The sequence below is a fragment of the Lagopus leucura genome, unplaced genomic scaffold, assembly GCF_019238085.1.
Source record: "Lagopus leucura isolate 7727_CA_CO unplaced genomic scaffold, USGS_WTPT01 Super-Scaffold_100015, whole genome shotgun sequence".
Taxonomy (NCBI): domain Eukaryota; kingdom Metazoa; phylum Chordata; class Aves; order Galliformes; family Phasianidae; genus Lagopus; species Lagopus leucura.
Genome location: NW_024962269.1, coordinates 9751861 through 9774288, shown reverse-complemented (window position 1 = coordinate 9774288; position 22428 = coordinate 9751861). Strand labels below are relative to the sequence as shown.

The 22428-nt window shown below is 40.9% G+C and overlaps 1 protein-coding gene across 2 annotated transcripts in view; it reads left to right on the top strand.

Annotated features, from left to right (window-relative positions):
* ARNT2 (aryl hydrocarbon receptor nuclear translocator 2) overlaps positions 1-22428 on the top strand; it is a 92907-nt gene that overhangs the window by 34713 nt on the left and 35766 nt on the right. For both annotated transcript variants that reach the window (XM_042876054.1, XM_042876055.1), the window contains exons 6-8: positions 15914-16016; positions 18220-18285; positions 18733-18818. In XM_042876054.1, coding sequence (XP_042731988.1) covers positions 15914-16016; positions 18220-18285; positions 18733-18818 — 255 coding nt within the window. The remainder of the gene's footprint in view (positions 1-15913; positions 16017-18219; positions 18286-18732; positions 18819-22428) is intronic.

Genomic DNA, 22428 nt, shown 5'->3' with positions numbered 1-22428 from the left:
AGCATGTCAGGAGCATCACTCACTCCTTGAGATACCTTTTTGAGAGCAAGGTCATTCCAGAGTCTGTTCAATCAGTTCCACTTTCCTTCCTGTGACACAAGCCATATTCAGAGTAACAGCATTGTAACAGGTAGGAATAAACTGTAGTGAACAGAAATAATGAGTGCCTTAGTGATTTTTAGAAGCAAGTGAAGTAGGCAAATGCTCTTCTTCTAAGTCAGTGTTTACCAAACCAATTGGGCAGCCTGAAGTCTCTCTAGGCTTTCAAAAGTTACGTTTCATGAACAACAAAGGCCAATGCAGACTTTAGGGAGCTGTAAACTGCAAGGCAGCCAGCCATAAGTTTTATTTCTTTCTTTATTTACTTATTTATTTTCCTTCCCAAAGTGGAGTTCACCACAGGCAGCAGAAAAACCACATTGTTTAGTGGCCTCTGGCAGTTGAATACAGGGGCTACTTAGAAGAAGGGATTTTCTGGTGAAAGAGTAATGAAGTGCTAAGATTTTTAATTTTACTCTCTTCCTCACCTTAGGGTTTGTTTTCTCAACACTGTAGCCTCCCTCCTTGAGCCCTCAAACTGAGGAACTAACGACAACATGTTGACAAAGGAGAGCCTTCATTTGCACCAGATCAGAGCAGCGTCTTCTGACTGTACTTGTTATCAGCGGTGATCATTATCAGTGCATTTCTGGGGTTTTCCCAGCACCTCCTAGCAGTCATGTCGTGTATAAAATGCTCCAGACCCCAAGAACTTGTGAGGCTGCCATTGCCAGAGGGAAGAGAGAGAAAAGCTGATGGAGAAAGCAGTTTTCCTCTCACATTTCTACCCTCAGGAATAAGACTGGGACTGTGGTTGCATGAGCGTCTCTTTGGCAGTCGTACCAGCTTATGCAATGCTCACCTCATTTCACCCACTAATATTTTGGCGTTTGCCATGACTCACTGTAGTACCAGATAAAGGGGCCAGCCCAGCTGAAAGCTAGCCTAAGCAAAAAAAACACCACCTTGTTTGTAGTTGAGAGCTCTTTGGCTTGCCTTATCTTGGGGTTGCTTGAACTCTGTGCTAGCACAAAGGAGAAGCAGGGAATAGTTACAGATCAGGAGAAGACAGGACTTCAGGAGCAGTAAAAGCATATGCCAAACTGAAGTGGCTGTTTAACTATGGGCTTAAAACCGTGATGTCTTTGTGGAGTTAATTGCTTTCTCTATTTTTAACTCTCAGGATATGGGGAAGGATGGATAGTTTCTATTCCATTTTATTTCCTTGGAGATTTTATTCCCTGGAAATGGAACAGTTGTCTGCTTGTTTATTGTACATTAATTGCTAACACATTGTAGCAACGGGAAAGCTGAACTGTGGTGTGTGTGTATGGTTTGAAATGCTCTAGAAAAGACAGCAGCAGCTGAGACTTGACAGCAACAAACAGTCTTCCCAGGAAGCTTGTTTGTGTTATGGATGTGATTCATCAGAATGGGCTAGATATTCCAAGTAATAATGTATTTTCCCTTTTTGTTCCTGGAAACCTGCATCTGGGAAGAGCAAATCACTTTAAACATACACAAAATAAAACCTACAGTAGGATCCATTCACAAAGACATCTTTGTTATCAAGATTCACTGATGAAACTGATGGATGTTGGGGTAAGGACGCAGGTTCAGGGCTGGAGGTTGTGAACTGAGTGAGTAATGCACAGCATAGCAGAGTCCCAGTGCAAGCAGGAGCTTCTAAACTGCTGCAAAAAAAAAAAACCCAAAAAACTGTCTGATGGCACAGAACATAGAACTTTGAGTAAAATAGTAAGAAAGACAACTTCTGAAAAATACCTCCATTCCATTTATTCCCAAAAAACTGAACTAAGGAAGTACTGCACAAGGCCTGCTCAGGACACTCATGTTCAGCAGTCTTTATAAACTGTTTTGGCTGGGTAGCAAAGGGATGCTGAAACTGTGTACCTGTGACAATGAAAACCAGAACCTCCACAACTTCCATTTTTCAAGTGATTTAAAAGTGTGTAAGTCAGTTCAGTTGCTGACTGAAAAAGATTGAGGTTACTTCTGGACAGGACCTCTGTGCCAAGTTTAGTCTTGGCATAATATTTTATTGCCATATTTTATAAGTACAAAAAAGTAGAATTTTATGATGGAAATGGTGACAGAACACAGCAAAAATTAAGCTGATAGGTATTATTTTAGAAGAGAAGACCATTGTGTGACAGTTTGCAGTGATTCATGAGTACCGTGGAAGTATGAGTCCAAATTAGTTGAACAGAGGATTGAATTGAGGAACCTGTCTCTAGAACCTTCAAGTAACACTTATTCTCCTAGTGGTGGTTTCAGCAAATGCAGTTTTCTGTCTAGCTGTAGAGCTTTTTATTCAGACCGGTTCGTATGTGGAGCCACAAAAACCTAATGGTGTAGGTAGGAGCCAAATCGTTCTGTAAAAAAGAAAAAAACAGTATTAAACTCGAAAGAGGATAATGCCAGAGACCAGTGGAGAAGCAAAGCAAAGCTTTCTAGAGCACTGAACAGATGGGAAATGCTCAATTAACAGTAAATAACCATATGGGAGACAAGATCAGGAATAACTTCTCTTTACAACAGATGCATTTCCTGAAATTCAGCACAGGATTTCTTGTGCTATGAGTTGTCTTGTATCTCCATGTCAGCTTTCCAAGTCTGATTTCCACTTGATCTTTCTTGAGAAGGAGATTTATTTCCACGCTCACTGGTAGCCTATGAATGCAAACATGGTTTTGATGCATGGTCAGTATTTTGAACTCTGACTCAAATTAATGAAAATCCAGATGATACAAAGAAGAGTTGGATGAAATCCTTACTTGGCTTTGCATGCAAAATTCTTTCAAGGGATTCAATAACTCACTTGAAGCATGCCCAGAAACTCAGCTCTGGCAAACAGAATGCCATTGTGCCTTAAATGTCATTATCAACAGTGACAGTAAAACTCGTGATTAATGAGAAAGTAATGCATTATCAAAACATTTGATGAATGGGATGACTTCTGCCATGTACTAGCAAACCAAAGGGCTTCTCCAAATCAGTTTTTGAAAATTAGGTCAATCCATTTATTTAAAATATATCTGTATCTATTAGAGGTATCAGTGCCTAAAAGTTTATACCAAAAAATAAACTCTGTGATCTGACAGATTTTCCCTGTCACCTTTCTGTGCTTTGTGGAAATTAAGATACTTGCCAAAAATGGATGTTTTTCTAATCGGAGCTGTTAACACTCCTTGAAAAAGAAAATTTCCCTTTTGTTCAGATAAATGTGTCCTCATTGAGGCACCTGCCAAAATTAAGAGTGGTAGTAAAACTTGTTTGGGAGCTTATTCTTTGAACTTTGCATCTGAAGAGTACGTTTGTCAGAGGTTTATGCATCAGAAGGGCACTCTGCCTGTAGAGGGCTGTTTCAACTGGCAGCAGTTTATTTAGTTATTTATTTTTACTTCTGTGATTTCTCTTGTGTGTGTGAACTCTAAACAACCATCTGCCTCTGTGCCCAGCCCAGCAGCTTATGAAGGCAGAGTACAGAGAATTAAAACCAGACCTCAGTACTAAGGTTTTAACATTTTAGCACAGCATGACTGACCTAGTAAGACCGCAAGCGTCCAGACAGGTAGGGAATGAGTTGTATTATTTTTTTGTGTGTGTGTTTAGAGGGAATTAATAACTACATATGTCTCTCATTCTGGGATAAAACAGTGGTTCCATCATCAGATATTTTCACTTAAGGTCCTTGAAACGTAACAACCAGCAGGAGGAAGAGAAATGGCCATCGAGTGAATAACATGCAGGACAGCAGATAGGTAGAAGAGGAGGAGAGAAAGTTTCCGTGTACATGGCATGAGATGTCCTGAAGTTGTTCTCTGCAGGACTTCTTGAACCTTGATGCTTAATATTTTATGGGATTTTTCCACCCATCCATCCACCCCCACACACCCACTTTATTCCATGGAAGGGTAGAAGCCTGAGAGGGCTGTGCCAGAATTACTGCACCTGCAGGAGGAGGGAACAGGTATCTTTGGAAAAGAAGCTCTGGCATTGTCTATCTGCTTTTTCAGTATGTGAATTCCTGGAGCATACCGACATGGTCATGTGTGGAATGTATGACTGGTTCATGTGAACTGAGTATTTCACATTTGAGTCTGGTTTTACTGTAGAAAGAGAGAGTTCTGGCAAGGAATCTTCTCGTATTTAAAACTTGTAAACAATTCTGCTCGCTGCAGGCAGCTACCAAATCTCCATATGATACCTGTTTTTCAGTGAAGTTATGTGGTCCCACCGGCATTGCAGAGAATGAAGATGTTTCAGATGTAAGACTTTCCATTCATACCAGCCCACTGCTGTGCCATTTTTCCGCAGAAAAACATCTGATCACAACTTTGTGGACTTTTTGTTCTGGTAGCAAGAAGGTCAAAGCGTGCCAGCCAGTGATGGCACTGGAACTTGGCAGTGTCGTGCACAGGAATGAGTGGATGTTGGGCTTTAGTCTTTAGTTCATCTGATTTTTACATATGGGATGAAGGAAGTGAGTGTTTGCTTTCCATTCTGTTAGCAGGCAGATGACTTGGTACGGTAGATGCTTAGGAACAGGAAACAAGCATGCTGTGCATGTACAGCATGTACATCTTGAATATCCCACTGATGTGGCTGAAAGTGATGCCCAGTGCCTCTCGCTGTATTTCCAGCTTCTCTTCTGTTGATGTTTGATTTGATCTACTGCAGTTTGCCAGCTTAGTGGGTAAATGAGGTTTGTCTGAACCTGTGAACCTGCTGGCATCCAGAAGGAAAACAAGGAAAGTTTTAAACATCCTGTGCATAACGGTAGTTGTATGAGACTTAATGTTTCCTTTCCAATGCATTGCCGTGTTTTTCAGTTGAAGTGAATGTAAAAAAATCCCTCATTTGGTTGTGGCTGTGAGCAGTGCCTGTGGTTGCGGGGTCTTGCAGGGGTAAAGCAGAGTCCAGAATTTGGGTTTTTTGTTAATCATGTGATAAAAAGAGGACTTCAGGGGCCGTTCCTACCCTTTGACACACTAGACAATACCACAGAAACAGAAGAACCGAGTCAGCTCTCAAAAATAGTTACTTTTATATGATCATATTTTAAATGTATGGTACATTTAATCTCGCTAACTTATTCCAAGAGAATTTTGTTTTGCTTTGGTCTCTGGGGGTGTTTTGGGGGGGAAGAAAAAAAAATCCCAAAGGTTGGGAGAAGCCAGCTATGCATAAAACAGTTCATAAAGCAACTCCTACACAAACACTGTGACCCAGTGGTCTCCCTGCTGCTGAGGCACTCAGATTGGGTGGATTGTGCTGGAGGGAAGACTAGTGATGGTAAATTGAATTTTAAAAACGACTTTGCTAATTTTAATGGTTGTTTAAAGCATTTAGTACCTGTTTCTACAATACAAATAAGGAAGCTAGTATTCTGAGACAGATGTCTTACACCTGAATAGCATTAGGAAATACTTTTAGGGTGGGTTTTCAGGTGCTTGGGCATGCATGTGCAAGTGGGTTTTGTGGTTTTTATTTCTCTTTAGTCCTCACCATGAGTTTCTCAATTGAAAACTGCCATGTATTTAGGTCTGTTATCACAGATGTTTGACTGGATTGTTTTCAGTTGCTGGGTTTTAAGGTTTTTGGTTTCTTTTTGAATGTTCAAATATTTATTCAGCCTGCTCTGTTTTGTTATGATGAAGTATATGGAGTTTGCGATTTTTCTGCTTTTGAAAAAGACTAGTGCATTACAGATATCTCACCGAGATGTGCAGCTTAGCACATTGCCACTAAGGCAATCTGAGTGCGCCGCTTGCAGCCCACTGTAAATCTTGGATGCCTCAGTGGACAGTCCCCACGTGCTGGAAGGGTACAGTACTGTCCTTAACATCTGCCCTGTGGAGAGCCAGCTTTTCCTTCAGGCTAATTTCTCTGCTGTGCTGCCTCAACTAAGCTAATACAATGCACTACAATATTTTATTATTGTGTGATGAGTCCCAGCTTAGAGACGAGCATTGCCTCAAAGACAGTCTTCCACCCCAAGCTTTAAGCAGAGAGTAACTGCCTTACCCACGCTGCTGGCATCTTTCCCTCTTACCTCAAGCTCTCCTACTTCATAGCGAAGGAACAGCAGTGGTTGGACTTCCATGTTCTTTTCCCTTTCCCACCAGCTTGCTGGGACCATGGCACCACTCGCCTTCACTGTCCTGCTATGGGGAGGGAAATCCTTCCATGCACTGGCACACAGCTAGCACAGTGATGTGGCCCACTGACAGCATTCTGTGGTTTGATTCCTTGGGAGGTGGTGAAGGTGCTGTCCCTGGAAGTATTCAGAAACCATGGAGATGTGGCTCTGAGGGACGTGGTTTAGTAAGCATGGTGGGGATGGTTTGACAGTTGGACTGGGTGATCTTAGTGGTCTATTCCCACCTTAATGATTCTATAATTCCACGGTCCTAGGGTCTGTTTTACTGTAATGCCTTAGATCTGCACTTGGATCACTGAACATACTCCTGTCTGTTTTCGTAGCATGGGAACTCATGCAACTCATGTTCTGTATTTTCAAAAAGATAAAATGTGTAATAATGTTTTGTCACATAAGCCTTGTTTTAATTGAACTAAAGGAATAGCCTGCAGCTTCCCTGAGCCTTTTGTTTTCCTCCTGCTCTCTTACCCTCCTTTTGTTTAAATTTAGTTCCATCCACAGCAGATGTCTCACAAAGTCATCCAGCTTTCATCATTTATTTCCTTCAATGGACTGTTCCATCATATGCCACTGACTCATGGAACTGCCCATAACCTAATTTTAGAGCTAGATTATAGTAATTTTTACTAATACAGCATATATTCTAGTTATTTGACTTTGATAATGAAGTACAAGTCACTCAGAATGCAAGAAGCTGAAGCTTTTTTGGCTAAGTGTGTTTGAGTAGGGCTTTCTGCTGAGCATTCAAGTGAGACACTGTTTAATTTAAAAACTACTTACAAGCTTTATGTGTTTATTGTGTAGCTGTGAATGGTAAAAGAATAAATTATGTTTTTAGAATTAGTTTGGATGCCTCTGCTAATGGTTGGAGTAACTGGTGCTGGGGTTTTAGACACTTTTTCTAACTGTAGAAAGTCTGCTTTGTCTTTTGAGGAACTTTGTATCTTGGGTCACTGGCAGGCCTAAGCATGATGATTTTCTCCATCTCCTTGCAATATATCTGATAGCTGTCAGGAGTGCTGCTGCAGCTGCCCAGCTCACGGAGCCATGAGCTTGGTGATACTTCCTTGTTTAAAAGTACCTACAAAGATCAGAGCACAGCTGTGTAAGACCTTTCCCAACCCTATAACAACATAATGATTCTGCTAAGTAAGTTTGAAAAGACAGTACAAGGATGGAAATCGGAGAACCGCCATCCCAATTTACAGGGAGGGTACTAGAAATAGGGATGACTAGGGACAGCTCACACATCTGAATGGCTTTGCAGAAGTCATTCTATTTAGCGTGCTGAATGCTTCCCATACATAAGATAACTCTTGTTGAGTGTCCCAGATGCACTTAGTCATTAAAATGTTTTTGAATGTCTTATGTTATAACTTAACTTTCCACATGTGCTTTGAATTATTAGCTTGTTTTTTTTTTCTCCAGTTTTTCCACGTCCCTCAACAGAGAAGCTTGCATGTGATCTCTAACACTATCCCTTCAAATATTCCCTTAAAATTAATTCAACAGCATGGCTCAAAAGCCCGTGTAGTTTCCTTTTTAATTTGATTAAAAGGATGCATATTTGCCCAACGCCGTGGAGAATTACATGATGCAGACTGCTTACTCAAACACGAAGGCAGGCACAGCAGAGACCTTTTGGCCTCGTGAGTTTTCATAAGAACAAGTTGTATTAGGCAAACAGCTGTGTAATGTGAGGGGTTTCTTATTAAAAAACAAGGGGAAGGGGCAGGGAGAAGGCTTTTCAATTTCCCTTGGCCTGGTCGGTGTCTTCAGTTAGTAAGTAGGAGACAGATGGATTTGTAAAAATAGCTACATTTCGACTGCATTACTACTACTACTTTTTTTTTCTTCAACTTTGATTGCTGCTGATTGGATCTGTTCTTCATTCTATTGTAAGAATGTCATAACTTGACTCTAATGCTTATACAACGCCTTTAGCAATTAGATGATGTAAACCTTAATACCACTGGAGAGGCTCAAATAGCCCCCCTGAGAAGCCAGGCCAGTGAGAAAAATGAGCTTTGATGGTTTATATTTATAAGTGGAACATTATCCATCATTAAGGAATAGGTAGTTCAGGAATTTTTTCATGACTGCAGAGGGAAAAACGAGCAATGGAGAGCATTTCCTGCTTCTAAATAGCATTATGAACATAGAGTACTTGATTTAAGTGAAATATGTTTTCCTTATTTAGGTAATTCATTTCAAATTCTATACTGCTACACCAAGAGGTTATCACTGGATATAGAACCAGATAAATCAGCCACCCAGGCTGTGGTCTTCTCTTGGAAGTGTGATCATGTACATTTCTCATTTAAGCTGATTATGTCCCAATAAGCACACAGTCAGAGTGAGATAGTATGGGATTTCTGAGAATCACTGTAGAATATGCAATTGAGAATTATTACCTACAGCTACAGTGTGTTGAGAACTCGTATTGCCTATGTGAACTTGGGCCCTGCAGTTCCTGCTGCTGGCTGACTGCAGGCAAGTGGAAATGTTCTCTTGCACTTCAGTATTTTCATCTTTAATAGGAATAAAAGCATGGATCTCCTTTGGAATTTACTTTCTTTGCTAACAAGAAGTACGTGCTCACAGCCAGTTACTCATTCTATATATTGATGCGTTTATTTGGTATATTAGTGACACTTTATAATGTAGTTGGATGAAGAGTGGGATCTGATGCTGCTTCCTGCTGCGCCTGTGAGAGCAGTGAAGCCCACGGCTGTGAAAGCTGAAGCAGCCTCCTAATAACTGTGTGAAAGGCACTGTCATCTTCAGAGCTAGTGCAACTGCATTTTATCCTCGCCGTCCCACAAGCTGCTTGGTTGATACATGTGCAGGATAATGACAGCTGGGAAGCCCTGTGTGGTCCCTGACTTTGATCCAGGCTGTGTAGGGCTGGCTGATTTATCACTTTTGTGGTGTTTTCAAGGGATGTTGGTATATCATCATCCCTGTGGCTCTGTTCTTCTAGATGTCTGTGGTTATTTTGCATGGCATACTGTGCAGGCTTGCCCACACAGCTCTCTTGAGCCACATTCCAGCTGGATGCCTACACTTGATCTCCAAATACTCCCTATTTTCCACATTAAATGACAGATGGGACAAAGTCAGGAAGGACCTACAGCTTCTTCCTCTACATCTCCAGCTACAAGACTCCGCACACACCTTTTCTGTGTACCTGAGAATTTCCAAGTGCTGGAAATGCTGCTGTGGTAGTTGTGCCTCATTTTGCTTTGCCCAGTACACTCGGGTTCCACGCCTCTGGCTCTACCCTGCCTTCTCCATGCCCTGCTCCACCTAGCTGTCACCTCCAGCGCTCCCACTCCTATTGGAGATGTGAGGAGAGACCGAAACCAGCACGTATTTTCTTCATCCACCTCTGCCTGCTGCTGTCATGCTCCTTTTCAGTAAAACCTGATGATTAAAGCTGCTTTGCATTGAGCCGGTTGGATGCCAGGAGATCCCAGCAGAGGTTGCATCAGGGCAGGAAGTCCTGTTCTGCAGAAGAGAGAGAAATAACAGTAGTGGTGTACAGCTGTGCAGGTAGGGTGAAGTCTCCTGTAGTGAGTTCCCATCACCTGCACAGTCAGACCAGCTGGGACACAAGGCTGGGCTGTGTGCATGGGGATGCTCTGCCAGACGCCTTCAGGGCAGAATCCAAAGGCTCCACCCAGACCCTCACCAACTTTCCACGTGTGAATTTAAACTGTGCACACACTTGAACAATGCAGCTGCAGTACTTATAATGCATAAATCTGAAGTGTGAAAGAGAAGAGCCTCCAGTCTGCTATGAACTCATCTGTTCTGTGTCATTACAATCCTGGCAGCACTTCCATGTGGCCGTGCAGCATCTGATTCAGGAGGAAGTGAGTGTGCTAGGGAATGGCTCTGCCTGCACGCCTGGGTTGTTTGTGGCAGGGCGTCTTGGTGAATGAGTTAAGCATCACGAGTTGGCAAATGTTTTGTGAAAACAACCTCATCAAGCTCTTTATTCTGAACTGTGCATTCTTTGTGGCTTCTCTTGGGTATTTTAAAAGCTGTGAAGAATTGGTGTTTTTGTCACAGGTTTAAAAGATGATTAACTGCTCAGTGAATATGAAGTAGTAGTGTTAAAATAAACACCAGATTATCAGGCACTGCCTATGAGATCTGTGCTGTAGCCACTGATGTGAGTGAGGGGAATGTTCTAAGTGTTGTTCCTATCTTTGTGTTGAGCTGGTGAAGGGATGCTCCCTTCTTGGAAGGTACTTGGGTGACCAGCAGAGAATTTCTGAGCTGTGGCATTTCCTCTCAATCTGCATGTATATTGTTTTATTTATATATTGTGAGCCACCTCTGGTTTTTATGAACATGATTTCCTGGAGGGAGAGCCAGTTTTGATTCTCAGCCTATTCTTAGGTCATCTGTGATTTTATTTTATTTTATGTTGAAATCCACAGGGTAGAAGCTTATTGATTAAACTTAATAGAGCTTATACCACTCGCTCAGATACATTAAATATGAGATACAATTGTATCCCTTACCATTATAATGGTATAAATTTTTAAGGTTTTTTTATTTTAATTGTTGAATTAATACAGAATAATTGGTTTGCTCTGTCATGAGCTTACTGAGAGTAACTTAATATAAATAGATCAATTTTCAGCTCTTTTAGCTTCTTACTGAAAATATTTAGTTTATATGTTCATAATGCATCTCTTGTTTTCAAGAAGAGTTCTGCCAGCTAGTATCTCACTTAATGTAAAGCAGAGTGTTCAGCAATGGTTGGTGAATATGTGCAAACTGCTATCAAGGAGGGGAAGGAGTTGGTGTTCTGGACTCTGATTGCTTGTCCAAAGCAGCAGCCAGCGTCTTGTATTTGTTCATTTGCAAGGTTGGGCTTCTGTGTGCCGGGGTTGCAGCTGATAGCTTTAGTTAGGAACATCTCTCTGCTGCTACTTTCTGAAAGCTTCACGTACTGATAGCATCAACACAGAATAAGTCTTTTGTTTTCTGACGTTTCAGCTTACATTTGGATCTGTGTTCTGAAGCCTCAGTACTTTGACCATGAGTTTTCTTTTGGTTTTAGTTATTTCCTCTTGTTTTCCTGTGTCCCTGTCTTGCTTTTTCCGTTTTTGTAGTAAGATAAAGAGGTTTTTAGTTTTCATAAGGATTTTTTTGGTGCAGTATTCCTGTGTTCTGTTTGTCTTCCCTGAGTAGCCTGTGGAGTATTTTTGATGAGCACAAAGGTATCTTTTGTTACTTTGTCCAAACCAAACTTAGCTTATCCTTCATTTTATTTTGCCTGGAAAGAAGTATGCAGACAATCCAGTGGCAGAGAATAATTACGAAATGTCTTTGACCTGCAAAGAGCACATTGGATGCTATTACAGCGTGAGTTTGCTGGGTTGCTGAAGGCTATCCTGTTGAGGGCAAGGTGAGACTCCTTACATTAAGATTTTTTTCCTTACTAACTGAGATTCTATGCAAGACATCAGTCCTTGTACTCTCATGAGTTAGATGGAAAATTGTATTGTGAACTTTACTGTTTTTTTGTGTGCGTGATGCCAAAATATTTGAAAGTAAATGCAAGTAGTTTTTGTTGCAAACCAGGGATATGTCCTTACTGCAAACTCCAGCCCTGAAGCTGGATACCATACAATTGTTTTTGAGACAGACATTTACAAAGCTACTTGCACAGAACTCATTTGCGGAAGAATGCTCTCACATAACAGACCCTTCTTTCTAATTACAGGCTGTGGGATTCTTAGGAACTAGAAATCCAACAGGGAAAGCATTTGTGATAGAATTAGGCGTAGATGTCTGTGGAGCTTTGATTCCACCAAAAAAAGAACTGAAAGACTAATAAACAACAGACTGTGTTTGATAATCAGGCTATAAAGCCTAGCATGCAGTGCTTATCCGTGAAGGAACAAATTTCTAGCAGTCTGGTGCTGTTGTATAAAACTGGATTTGAGCCAGACTTCCAGATTTAAAACCCCTTGAACTCCAGTAGGCCCGGACCAGTCCTTGGCTTAGGTTCATCTCAACCATTGCAAGCACAGAAAAGATATTTGAACATTTGCAGTAGCAACTGAAGGTTCAAAGGGAGGAAAATACATCCCTGATCTATTGACTGTTTGCACATACCAGGGCTTTGTTACTACCAATTTGAGCATTTGTCCTCTTGATAGCTTTTAGAACATCTTTGGAAACACACTGCAACACAGCACAAAGGGAATGTTCCAGGCATGTATCCTCCTGCACTGTTTGAATTGGTTGCTAGCTGTTCTCTCCATTGGGAGAGTTTAGCTTTACTTGACTTCTCTAATTTTACCCCAATAATTAATCTCTTGCACATTCTCCTCAGCTATGTTGCCCACTCTTGCGGCCCTTTCCTGTTGTGGCAGAGGACATCAGCTTCCTGGGTTACATGATGGGTTCTTGCTCAGAAGCCAACTGGAGTATTTACAAGTTTAAGCAGTACTGCCATCTGAGTGTGGTCTCTGATGGATAATTTCAATAAATGGTCAGTTATATCCAGACTAACTCGATTTATGTGATGGTTTAATAAGCTTGTGGTCGTTTATTTGCTTTCACTTTTGCAGCAGAATAAACTGGTTTTCTCTAAATTGTGCAGCTGCTGCAAACAGTAATAAGATGGCTGTGTCAGACACTCATCCTGCTCTTGCTGTGTCTGAGGGTTGTCGCTGAAGCTGGAGAGGAGAGAAGTTTAATGTGAAAGAGAACTACATGCAATTACCTATTTATATGGAGCTCACTGGGGGATTCAGCTGCGGGTGGCAGTGAATTGCATTTCCCTTTTAAAATTGCTCCACTTAAACTAGACGAAGAAAAGGGGCAAAAAGTGCACATGTGCACTGTTCAGTTAAAGGAAGTTGTCAGAGCATCATGAAATATTTCTTACAGGACTATAATTACCAACTTTTTTATCAGATGTGTGTTTGCAGGTGTCCTGCGGAGAAACCTAAGTGAGTATTTATCACCAAGGAGGCAGCAGTAGTGTACAGGATCAGGAGCACACAGATTGGAATATTGTATGGCTCTGTGACAGAGCTATCATCGCAGTGTATCATCTCCTTGAGCCAAGCTGCGTTTGTGGAATGAAGTTGTGATTTGAGTCAGTGTAGGACCCACTGAGACCCACTGTGTGAGCAGCTGCCGTGAGTTGTGGGTGATACAAAAGCAGGTAGAAGATGATTTTCTAACTCTGTGCTGGCAGAAGTGGAGTCCTGTTTGCAGAGTCGATTGCAGAGCGACTGAGGAGCCCTGAGAGATGTGGCTGTGCCTTGAGACCAGGCCTTGTGTTGTTGCAGCTGCAGACTTCCACAGCCTTAGGAAGTTGTCACAGTTATTTTGGTATAGCTCCAGCTTGTCCTGACTTCACTGTTATCTGTCTGCACTTCTTCAGGATTGCCTGGTAAAAGCTACATGCTGTAAGTTGGAGTCTGAAAGTGCAGATAGGCTTTTAGAGCAGTTTGCATGAAGTTAAACTGAGAAAGGATAATGCTGTGTCAAAATGGTCATCATTGAACACACAAGCTCTGCAAACAGAGGGTTCTTAGCAGCAGCTAGTGTGTATGCGATGCTGTGGACAGGCAGAAATAATATTAGACGGTTCCTTTATCCCAAACCAGCATTTACCTGTGATATGTAGCCATGCTGGTCACAAACTCATATCAATCTCGTAGCAAGTTGTTGCTCTGTTTCCTTTCCCAGAGATGCTCTGCACGCTTGATGTCCTCAGTATTGACATCTTGAAGCTCTGACAGAGCTGAGAGCTGTGTAACAACACGCTCAGGAGATGCCTCTTCTCCTAGGGATGCAGGTTGCTTTGAGCTGAACCAAAAGCTTTGTTCTTCATCTATTCAACTACATATTCTCCATGTTTTTAAGAGAATTTGGGCATTAGCTTCTAATGATATATGTTGCAAATTATCTGTTCTTTATAGTATGTCAGTTGGCTATGTATTGTTACAGCACAAATGGCAGACTGTTGAAACAAGCTGCTGAGATAACTGTGTCATACCTATGTACCAAACACTTCTCTGACTCATACCCCCACCCCCACCATCCCCTGCAGTGATGTTGTAAGCCAGTGCAAAATTTAGACCACTGTTTGTTATCTGATACATATTTCTAAGACACTGCCAAATAAAGCTGAGTTTAAAAACTATGATTTTCTTGTTGGGGGCTGCACTCTTGCCAAAGCAATTCATGTCAGCAGTTTTAAGCTTAGCAGCCACATAGTTCTGAAACGTATTTATAGATGATTTTGAGGAAAAAAAAAAAAAGATATATTCCCATTAGTTGTTTGGGTTACATTTATATTACTGCTTTTTGATTATTGGTATCACATTTACAGATTTGTTTTAGAATGAAGAAAAAACAAAGTGCACAGAAAACAGCTCTTCTTTTGTTTATGTGCATCACAAATTTAATGTTTTTAATGAGAAAAATACTTCTAGTGGCTTGCTTTGGCTTGCATCCTCACATGGACAGCACGTATTCTAATCTTTAAGCTACTTTGCGAGGACTTCATTTCCATTCTTGGATGGAGGTAAATACTCAGTTAAAATAATTCTGCAGGGCGTATGGTTGGCAGTAGAATTATTTCAGAACTGAATTTTTGGACAGAGACTCCTAAGTAAACGTGATGAGGAGGACTTTGGCTGTATTCTGTATGATTTCTCCAGTCTAGCACAGAGCGCGTATCTTGCTATAAATTTGCCTGTTGTTCTATCTTGGTAAAGGCTTTAAAGCTGGTGGCCATGACTTAGTTGTCTAGCAGCTGTTTCAGTGCATTTTTCTTGCCCACTGTAATTGTTGTGGCTTTATCCAGCCCTGAAGTGTTGTGGAATTGGGACAGTGATTCATTTCTAGTCCGTTTCTAGTCCATGTTAGTACTGTGCAAGATTACGTGTTCATCTGTTAATAACTGAGCTGTAGTCACAGAAGTCAGTTCTATCTACTCTTTAGTGACATGCAGTAGGAAGCCAGGTGATGCTCAGACAGTGCTGCTGCTAATCTAAAGCTTTCTGTAGTAACCACTGCTTTCTGCATTGTTAGGAGAGTGCAAAGATTAAGCCGTGCTACTGCTCTGTTACCTTTGGTTTTATTTTTCTAAGGTCCTCTTCCAAGTTACTGTAGGAGCATCACCCCAGCTCTGCCCAAATCTGTCCTTATTTCTATGTCTGTCCCTGAGCGGGAAACCTTGATCTTATGTATTCTTCACCATCATTAGAGCCCTGCATCTCTGAGGTGCTGTTATGATGGCTGTTCTGGATAGACAAGGCGAAGCGACTGCCAGGGAAATGGTGCATGTTGCTTTCTCTGCAGTGCTGGGAAGGACTGGAGCAAGCAGATGAAGTCAAAAAGCTATTCTTGCTGTTGTCGTCTTCTCTGTCTCCAGACATTTGACCCTGTCTTAGCAGTTGGTTTCAGGCTAGATAGAAAAGAGAAGAAAAAAAAAAATAATGACTCACATTCACTGAAACTGTTGGTTAAGCCAGCACATAACAGATGCGAGACAAGCTTTTTGGTAGGCTTTCCCCTCCCCCTCCCCCCCCAAATAGGCTAATGGCATTAAGTTTATGAGTGTATTGTCATCTTCTTTTGTAATAAATGGGTTTAAATTTATGTACTAAACATCAATTCCCTTCCTGGCTTTTCTAGGACGAATCCTGGACTTGAAGACTGGAACAGTAAAGAAAGAGGGTCAGCAGTCCTCAATGAGAATGTGCATGGGATCAAGACGCTCTTTCATTTGCAGAATGAGGTTTGTATGTACCTGGTATTTCTGTTGTGATATTCTCAGATTACAGACGTCAAATATTTTGTTACTCTCTCCTGACCTTGTTTGGAGACCGAAGCTGTAGCGACATACTCTGATTGAGCATTTCCAGAATGCTTACTTTTGTAACTCTAGTAAAACTGAAACTTGTTTTCCTTTATGATTAATGGCAAAGCAATATCTCGTTTGTGTTGCAGTTGGGTTTTTTTCTTTTCAATGTGGGATGTTGCATGCTTTCCCCAGAGACCCTCATGACAGCTTCACCCCTGGCATGTAAGCAGTTGTCTCTTCAGATCAAATTATTTGAATCAGTACTTTGGGAACAGAGCTTTTGCAAGTTTAATGAAAGCCCAGCTCTGTGTTTTTCTTCAAGAAACCAATAATATTAAAAGAATTTTGAAGACAAACAGGAATTCAGCTGCATATTTGCCGTCTATGGAAGAATTAACCTAAGCCTGGTATGAATTAACTGGATGTCAGCTAGTTGATTCTAGATACATGAGTAATTGTTAAAGGGTTTTTATTTTGAAATTTTCCACCTTCTCCTGTGTTGCCTGGGCTTCTTGAGAGGTCTGCCTGCCCAATGGTTCTGACATTTTCTGTGCAAACAGGATAACTCTTTGTGCTTAGAGGGGGAAGTACATAATTGCATATACAGCCTATATTCAACATACATGCTGAGAACAGTCGATGCACAATTTGTTATGGAATGAGACACACAGACCGAAATATTTGACATGTTACAACGAATGTGTGTGCTTCTGTTAATTGTGGTGAACGTTCTATGCATCCTGCAAGGAGGCTGAATATCTGGCACTTGAAAGGGGTTTATGTACCTCATACCTTCGGGATAAGATGTCAAAACTGTAGCTCCTCTTATATTAGCTGTCCTTGAACCATGCAAAGGCTTCCTGTGCTTTAGACTTCACAGCGATACTTGCAGGCCAGTGGCAATAATTTGAAGCCAGTAACAAGCATTGGAGGATGCAGTAGGAATCTTGTATTTCAATGGAAGTGTTCATCAAACAAGGAGAACACGTCAAGATGAAAGGAAAAGGGCAATGATCTAGAGAGCTGTTCTCACAGCAGCTTCTTTTCTTAGTTCTGTGCAGTACGTGAGGTTATGATCCGCAGAAGGAGCAGCTGTATGTATTCTGAATCCAGTACTGTGCGGAACGGTGATTTTTTTATATTTTAGCTTGTTAGGAAACAAAATATGGTGGCTTCAGACAAAGATTTCTTTAGAGACATTCAGTCTGATGTTTGCTATTCAGTAAGCATTTCTTCTCTAACAAGGAGACAGCAAAGAAAGTTGGGCCTACTGTCCTATTTACTGCTGTTGCCCAGCTTTTAAAACAACAATTAAAATGCAGTTATTTCTTCACGCTTCAATTCTGGAAAGTCGAGTGCATGAGGGTAATTTTAGACATTCCAACATCCCCATTGTTTTTAAATTCTGAATCTTACTTTAATTATTCATTCTTTCTCATTGGCAGTGACTGGTAAACATAAAAACAAAAGTTTAAAAAAGAAGCAAAAAAAAAAATTGTTGGAAGAATGATGATCAAATAACGTGAACTTTCCTTGTGATTACTTCTTTTATTGCTATTGTTCTTTGCGTCAACCGAGAATGAACTGTTTTCATCTTTCAGGCTATTTACTGAGTTTCAAATGGATTGTAAAATTATGCTGTTAGGCATAGTTAGAAATACCACAAAACACACGAGAACAAATGTCTGTCCTGGCAAAGATCAGAGTGATGTCTAAAATTATAGCTGGTGTGCAGCAGTTGTAATGCTCTGTCCAGGGAAGCTACCCATACACTGAGATCATTTTGTGTGGGTATGTGGGGGCCTCACTCGTCTAGTTTTCACCCTGTTTTACAGTATCTGGGAGTGTAACTATTTTGTAGCCACTCTTGGAATTCCTATTGCAAATAGCCCTTAGATTTGGAGGGTTTGGAAGGAATCTTTATCTATTGTTTTTCATAAAATCAAGAAAATATTTGTACTGCACCCAAGAAGTTTAGGCTGCGAAAGCAGCAAGTTCTGAGAAAACATGTATCTGGGACTTCCTGTCAGAAATAAACATCCATAATTGTCTGCCTACATGTACTAATAAGGATCTTAAAACGCATTTTCATCTCAGCTGTTTATATTCAAAACTTCAAATACTTTTTTATTTTTAGGTGTGGAAATGCTCCTCTGGATCATTTACCTTTGAACAGAATAACCACCATGAGGAAAAGATACAGGTATTTAATTTACTGCAATGGTCAGTTGCTGTAAGCACCCTCATTTTTCCACTAGAGTAATGCTTAGTCAGCATACATCCTGGACAAATGTTCGTTAGCATACAGTGCAAAGTAGCCCAGGGTCACAGGGAGGAGAACTTAGTACTCACTTGAGCTGTGGCAGTCATTCGGTCTTTCAGAAACCATGAGCAAGTGACTCAGCTATTTCCCTTAACCTGCTCCATCTCTGAAATAAGCTTCATTACTGTTTTCTGAGAAGTACTGTGGAAAGGAGGTGACACTTGAGCAGTGTTGTAATACAGAACTTAGGGTCATGGTAGGCTGTTTCAAACACAGCTTACAGATATTAGTGGATCACCGATAATAGTATAAAAAACCAAATCTATTCTGCATGTCAATTAACATTATTTGTGTGTATTTGTATTTGTGTGTTTCCTTTTCATTTAGGAATGGCCTGGGCCCGGTAAAAGAAGGTGAAGCACAATATGCTGTTGTCCATTGCACTGGCTACATCAAGGCTTGGCCACCAGCAGGTGTGTAACTTGTGGGCAGAGTGCAACGCACATCTTCGAGGACTTGGGAACCTGGATCAGGATCCCTTTACTGGTACAGAGCCAGGCTGAATTTCTGTAAGGGTGCCTCCTTCTGTTTGATCTTGATAAGCTTTTGATATCAAGAAATCAGCTGTTGTTACACACTCAGAATCTTCCAATTTTTTTTTTTTACATGAAACCCTTCTCAACTTCATTGCTAAAAAGAGCTATAGAAGAGTTGTCAGTAATGTGGGATTGCAGCAACTGAAGCCAAAAGATTTCAGTCTGATAGCCAACATAAAAATGGCCTCATTTTTAGAAGGTAAACCCGAAGCTCAGATACATCTACAAAAGAACAACTTGTATTTAATACAACTTGTATTACCAAGTTGCAAGAACCCGTGTACGAAAACGTGTAATGTCAATTTAGGTGCATAGATCTTCACTTCAGAGTAGTGGTTTTAGTGGAGAATGTTCAGCCATTGTGATAAGTTCTGTTTTGAGGCTGTTTTTTCTGGGAAACAGGTCTTGATATTTTTCTTTGAACTGGAGTTTACCTATTGCTCAATATTGCATATGGGAATATTTGCATTTGAAAAATTCCAAGGGGAAGCAATGGAGCTCATCTAGACATCATCATGAACTGGGCTGGCTGACCTTGGCATTTGCAGTAGTTGAAGAGGACTGTTTCAACATAACAGCACCTGACATGAATCAAACCTTGAGTCGTCCTGCCCTTTTGCGGTTGCACACCACAATCATAAATCAATTTATTGAGGAATTTTGAATGCTAAAAGTGGTTTGTACCGTGTCTGTATGCTGGTGTGCAGATACCAGAATATGGGTGTAAACCTCGTGTTTATCTCCTGCTGAATTGTGGTTTTGAGTTATATAATCAGTTACCCGTGTTTTTCATCTCTCAAACAGTACACACATACATACAGACATATTTTCAGTAGTACAAAACTGAAGCTTTTGAAATTTTCTGTAACTTTTGCATCCAAGAACAGGACGAATTTGTATCACAAGTGACTTGTGCTTCTGAAACAGTACAGGCAGTGAAAACCTCCCCTCTTGTTACTGATAAGGGTTTAATATATTTCATTGTGCTGTAGAAATCAAAATGTTTCAACTTCATTCTAATCGCAACAGAGCGAACAGAACAATGTGTGTAAATTGCTCTACAAAAATGAAACTGTTTCTGTTGGTAATTCCAAGCGTAAGTTTAGCTATGATACACGAGATGTCTCTTCAGAAAGGTGTGGGTGAAATTAGATCTTTGCAGCTCCCTGCTTAACTCACGTGAAGGCCTGCTGCATGGTATCAGCTCCTTAGAGACCTGATGCTTCTGGGGTACGTGGTGTTTTGCTCTACTCCAGCTCCACAGTCACGCTGCTGTCCCATGCTTAGCAAGTTCTCCAATCCAATCCTCAGTTTTCATCACTTTATCTTAAGATTATGGCAGTGTATTCTTCACATAAAATCTTCTTGCCTTGTGTCTCTGTCTCTCCAGTCTTCTGGGGCTTTCCAGAAGGAAGTCATCTCCTGTCAGCCTTGACTTTGCCCAGATAAACCAGGCTTCTTCTAATCGCTGCTCTCACTGTGCATTTTCTTTTCTTTATCCATCTGTTTTAACTTCACTTTTCAAAATGTAGATTGTCAGAACTATCAACACTTGTTCCAGGTGATACTGTAGTGATGTATCATGAAAATGGTACTTCCTGTCCTGAGAGGCAGAATATGATATAATCTGTTTCTTTTCTGTGTGATGGCATCCTAAGCCACCTAATATATATATCAGACTGCCTTTTCCTCAGTTTTTGTCAACTGAAAGTCTTTGTAACAAAAATAGCTTTGAATCTTCTGATTCACAATGTGAAGTTTCATCCCATTTCTAATGCTGTAGTTTGTGGCAGTTATTAGTCCCCAAGTGCATGCTTATGCATTTAGTAATGTTGGATTTCATCCCATTTCTATTACTGCACTCCTCAAAATCACATGGTGATCCCCATATGATATCCCACTGCTCCTCCACAAAGTTAATGCCTCCAAACCATAGCACAGTCCAAAGGGATGGTTTAGCTTTTAAGAGCCTTACGTGGAATTTCAGTGGTCTTTTATATTAACATCCAAATTGTTACTCATCACAGTCATGCCTGTGTCTTTTTCGGGGCATGTAGTACAGAATTGAGACATCTTTGAGTGTTTATTTGCCCTCACACCCCCACAAGTCTTCCCCATTTCGTGTTGGTGATTTTCTTATGACCATTGTATTTGGGAGCTGAATGAGAATATCCAAAGGCTGAATTGGCACCCAGTGTGTTTGGGAAAATCAGTGGCAACAATACATTTGTTCCCATTTCCAGTGGTAATTCAACCATAATGGGCAAAGCAAATGAAATAACTGCACAAGTAATTTAATTTGCTAAAGCTTTTCTTACTCTGTAATAAAATCACTTTTGTTGAAGCCAGGTAGCAAGTAGCAAGCTGCTGGTCTTTGCATCATCTCTGCATTCTTGGGCATAAATGGGTTTGTGCTGCATCTCAGCTGGTTTATAAATTAACCATGGAAAAGATCATTTTCATTTTTTTTTCAGTTGCCAAGTTTATGCTTCAGCATAAACCCTTTATCTTGTTCTTTCAGAGCATGCAGTGTGACACGTGCATTATGCAACTGATATACAACACATATCACATACTTTCATGAACACAGTAGCAAATGTTTTGCAAATACACCTAATCTGCACTTAATTTAACACCAGTTTTTTTCTCTTTCTGAGCTATATTCCATTGTCCATTGTCAATGTGCCTATACTCTGTGTATCACAGTGAGTACTGATGCAGAAACATCAAGAGAAGAACTGCCCTGTGATCACTGTTAGTGTTACCTACCCCACATTTTTCCCTTTTTTCTCACCTTTGTGGAGCAGCAAGACTCATTAACTAGCAAGCTGCCTCTTTTTCAGTATGCGAGAGGTGGAAGGAAAAAACATCATGCCTCATCCTCCACCCAGAAGAGATCAGGGAGCATGCAGGACCCATAGGCAGCATCTACTTTAGGCATTTCATAGCCAAGCAGACCAAGGAATGCTGCAGCCTGTGCTCTCTCTCTTGGTCTTCTCCTGGAAGAGGAGCTATTTGGCTGTTGTTGACTTGCTTCTGGGTGAGTGAGCCACAGAGAGAAGACAGAACTGTTTGGAGCATGGGTCTCTTCAGGCTGGGTGCATTAATGGTCTCTCCATTGTCCTTTATTCTGCTTGTGACAGAAGGGTAAAGCAAACTTCACATGCAAAACCCCCAGTAATATAATGTATTTCCTCATAAATTACATCTTGACCTTAGGTGGACTTAGGTGCATCAAGTAAGCTTTGTGTAGAAGTCACATAAAAAAAAATAGTAGCCAAATATCCCAGATTCCAACTGATGTGTTGTTAATTTCTTATGTGTAGTGTGTATTAGAATAAGCAATGGCAGTGCAGTGTTGGATTATTTTGAAGGAGGTTAAAGGATCTCTTGTTTGAAACTGGCTGCATCCCAACTCCAGCCTTTGTCCCTCTGTTTCCCAAGCTAGAAGGCTGTGTGATTCTTAGCTCAGGGAATGTTTCAAGCT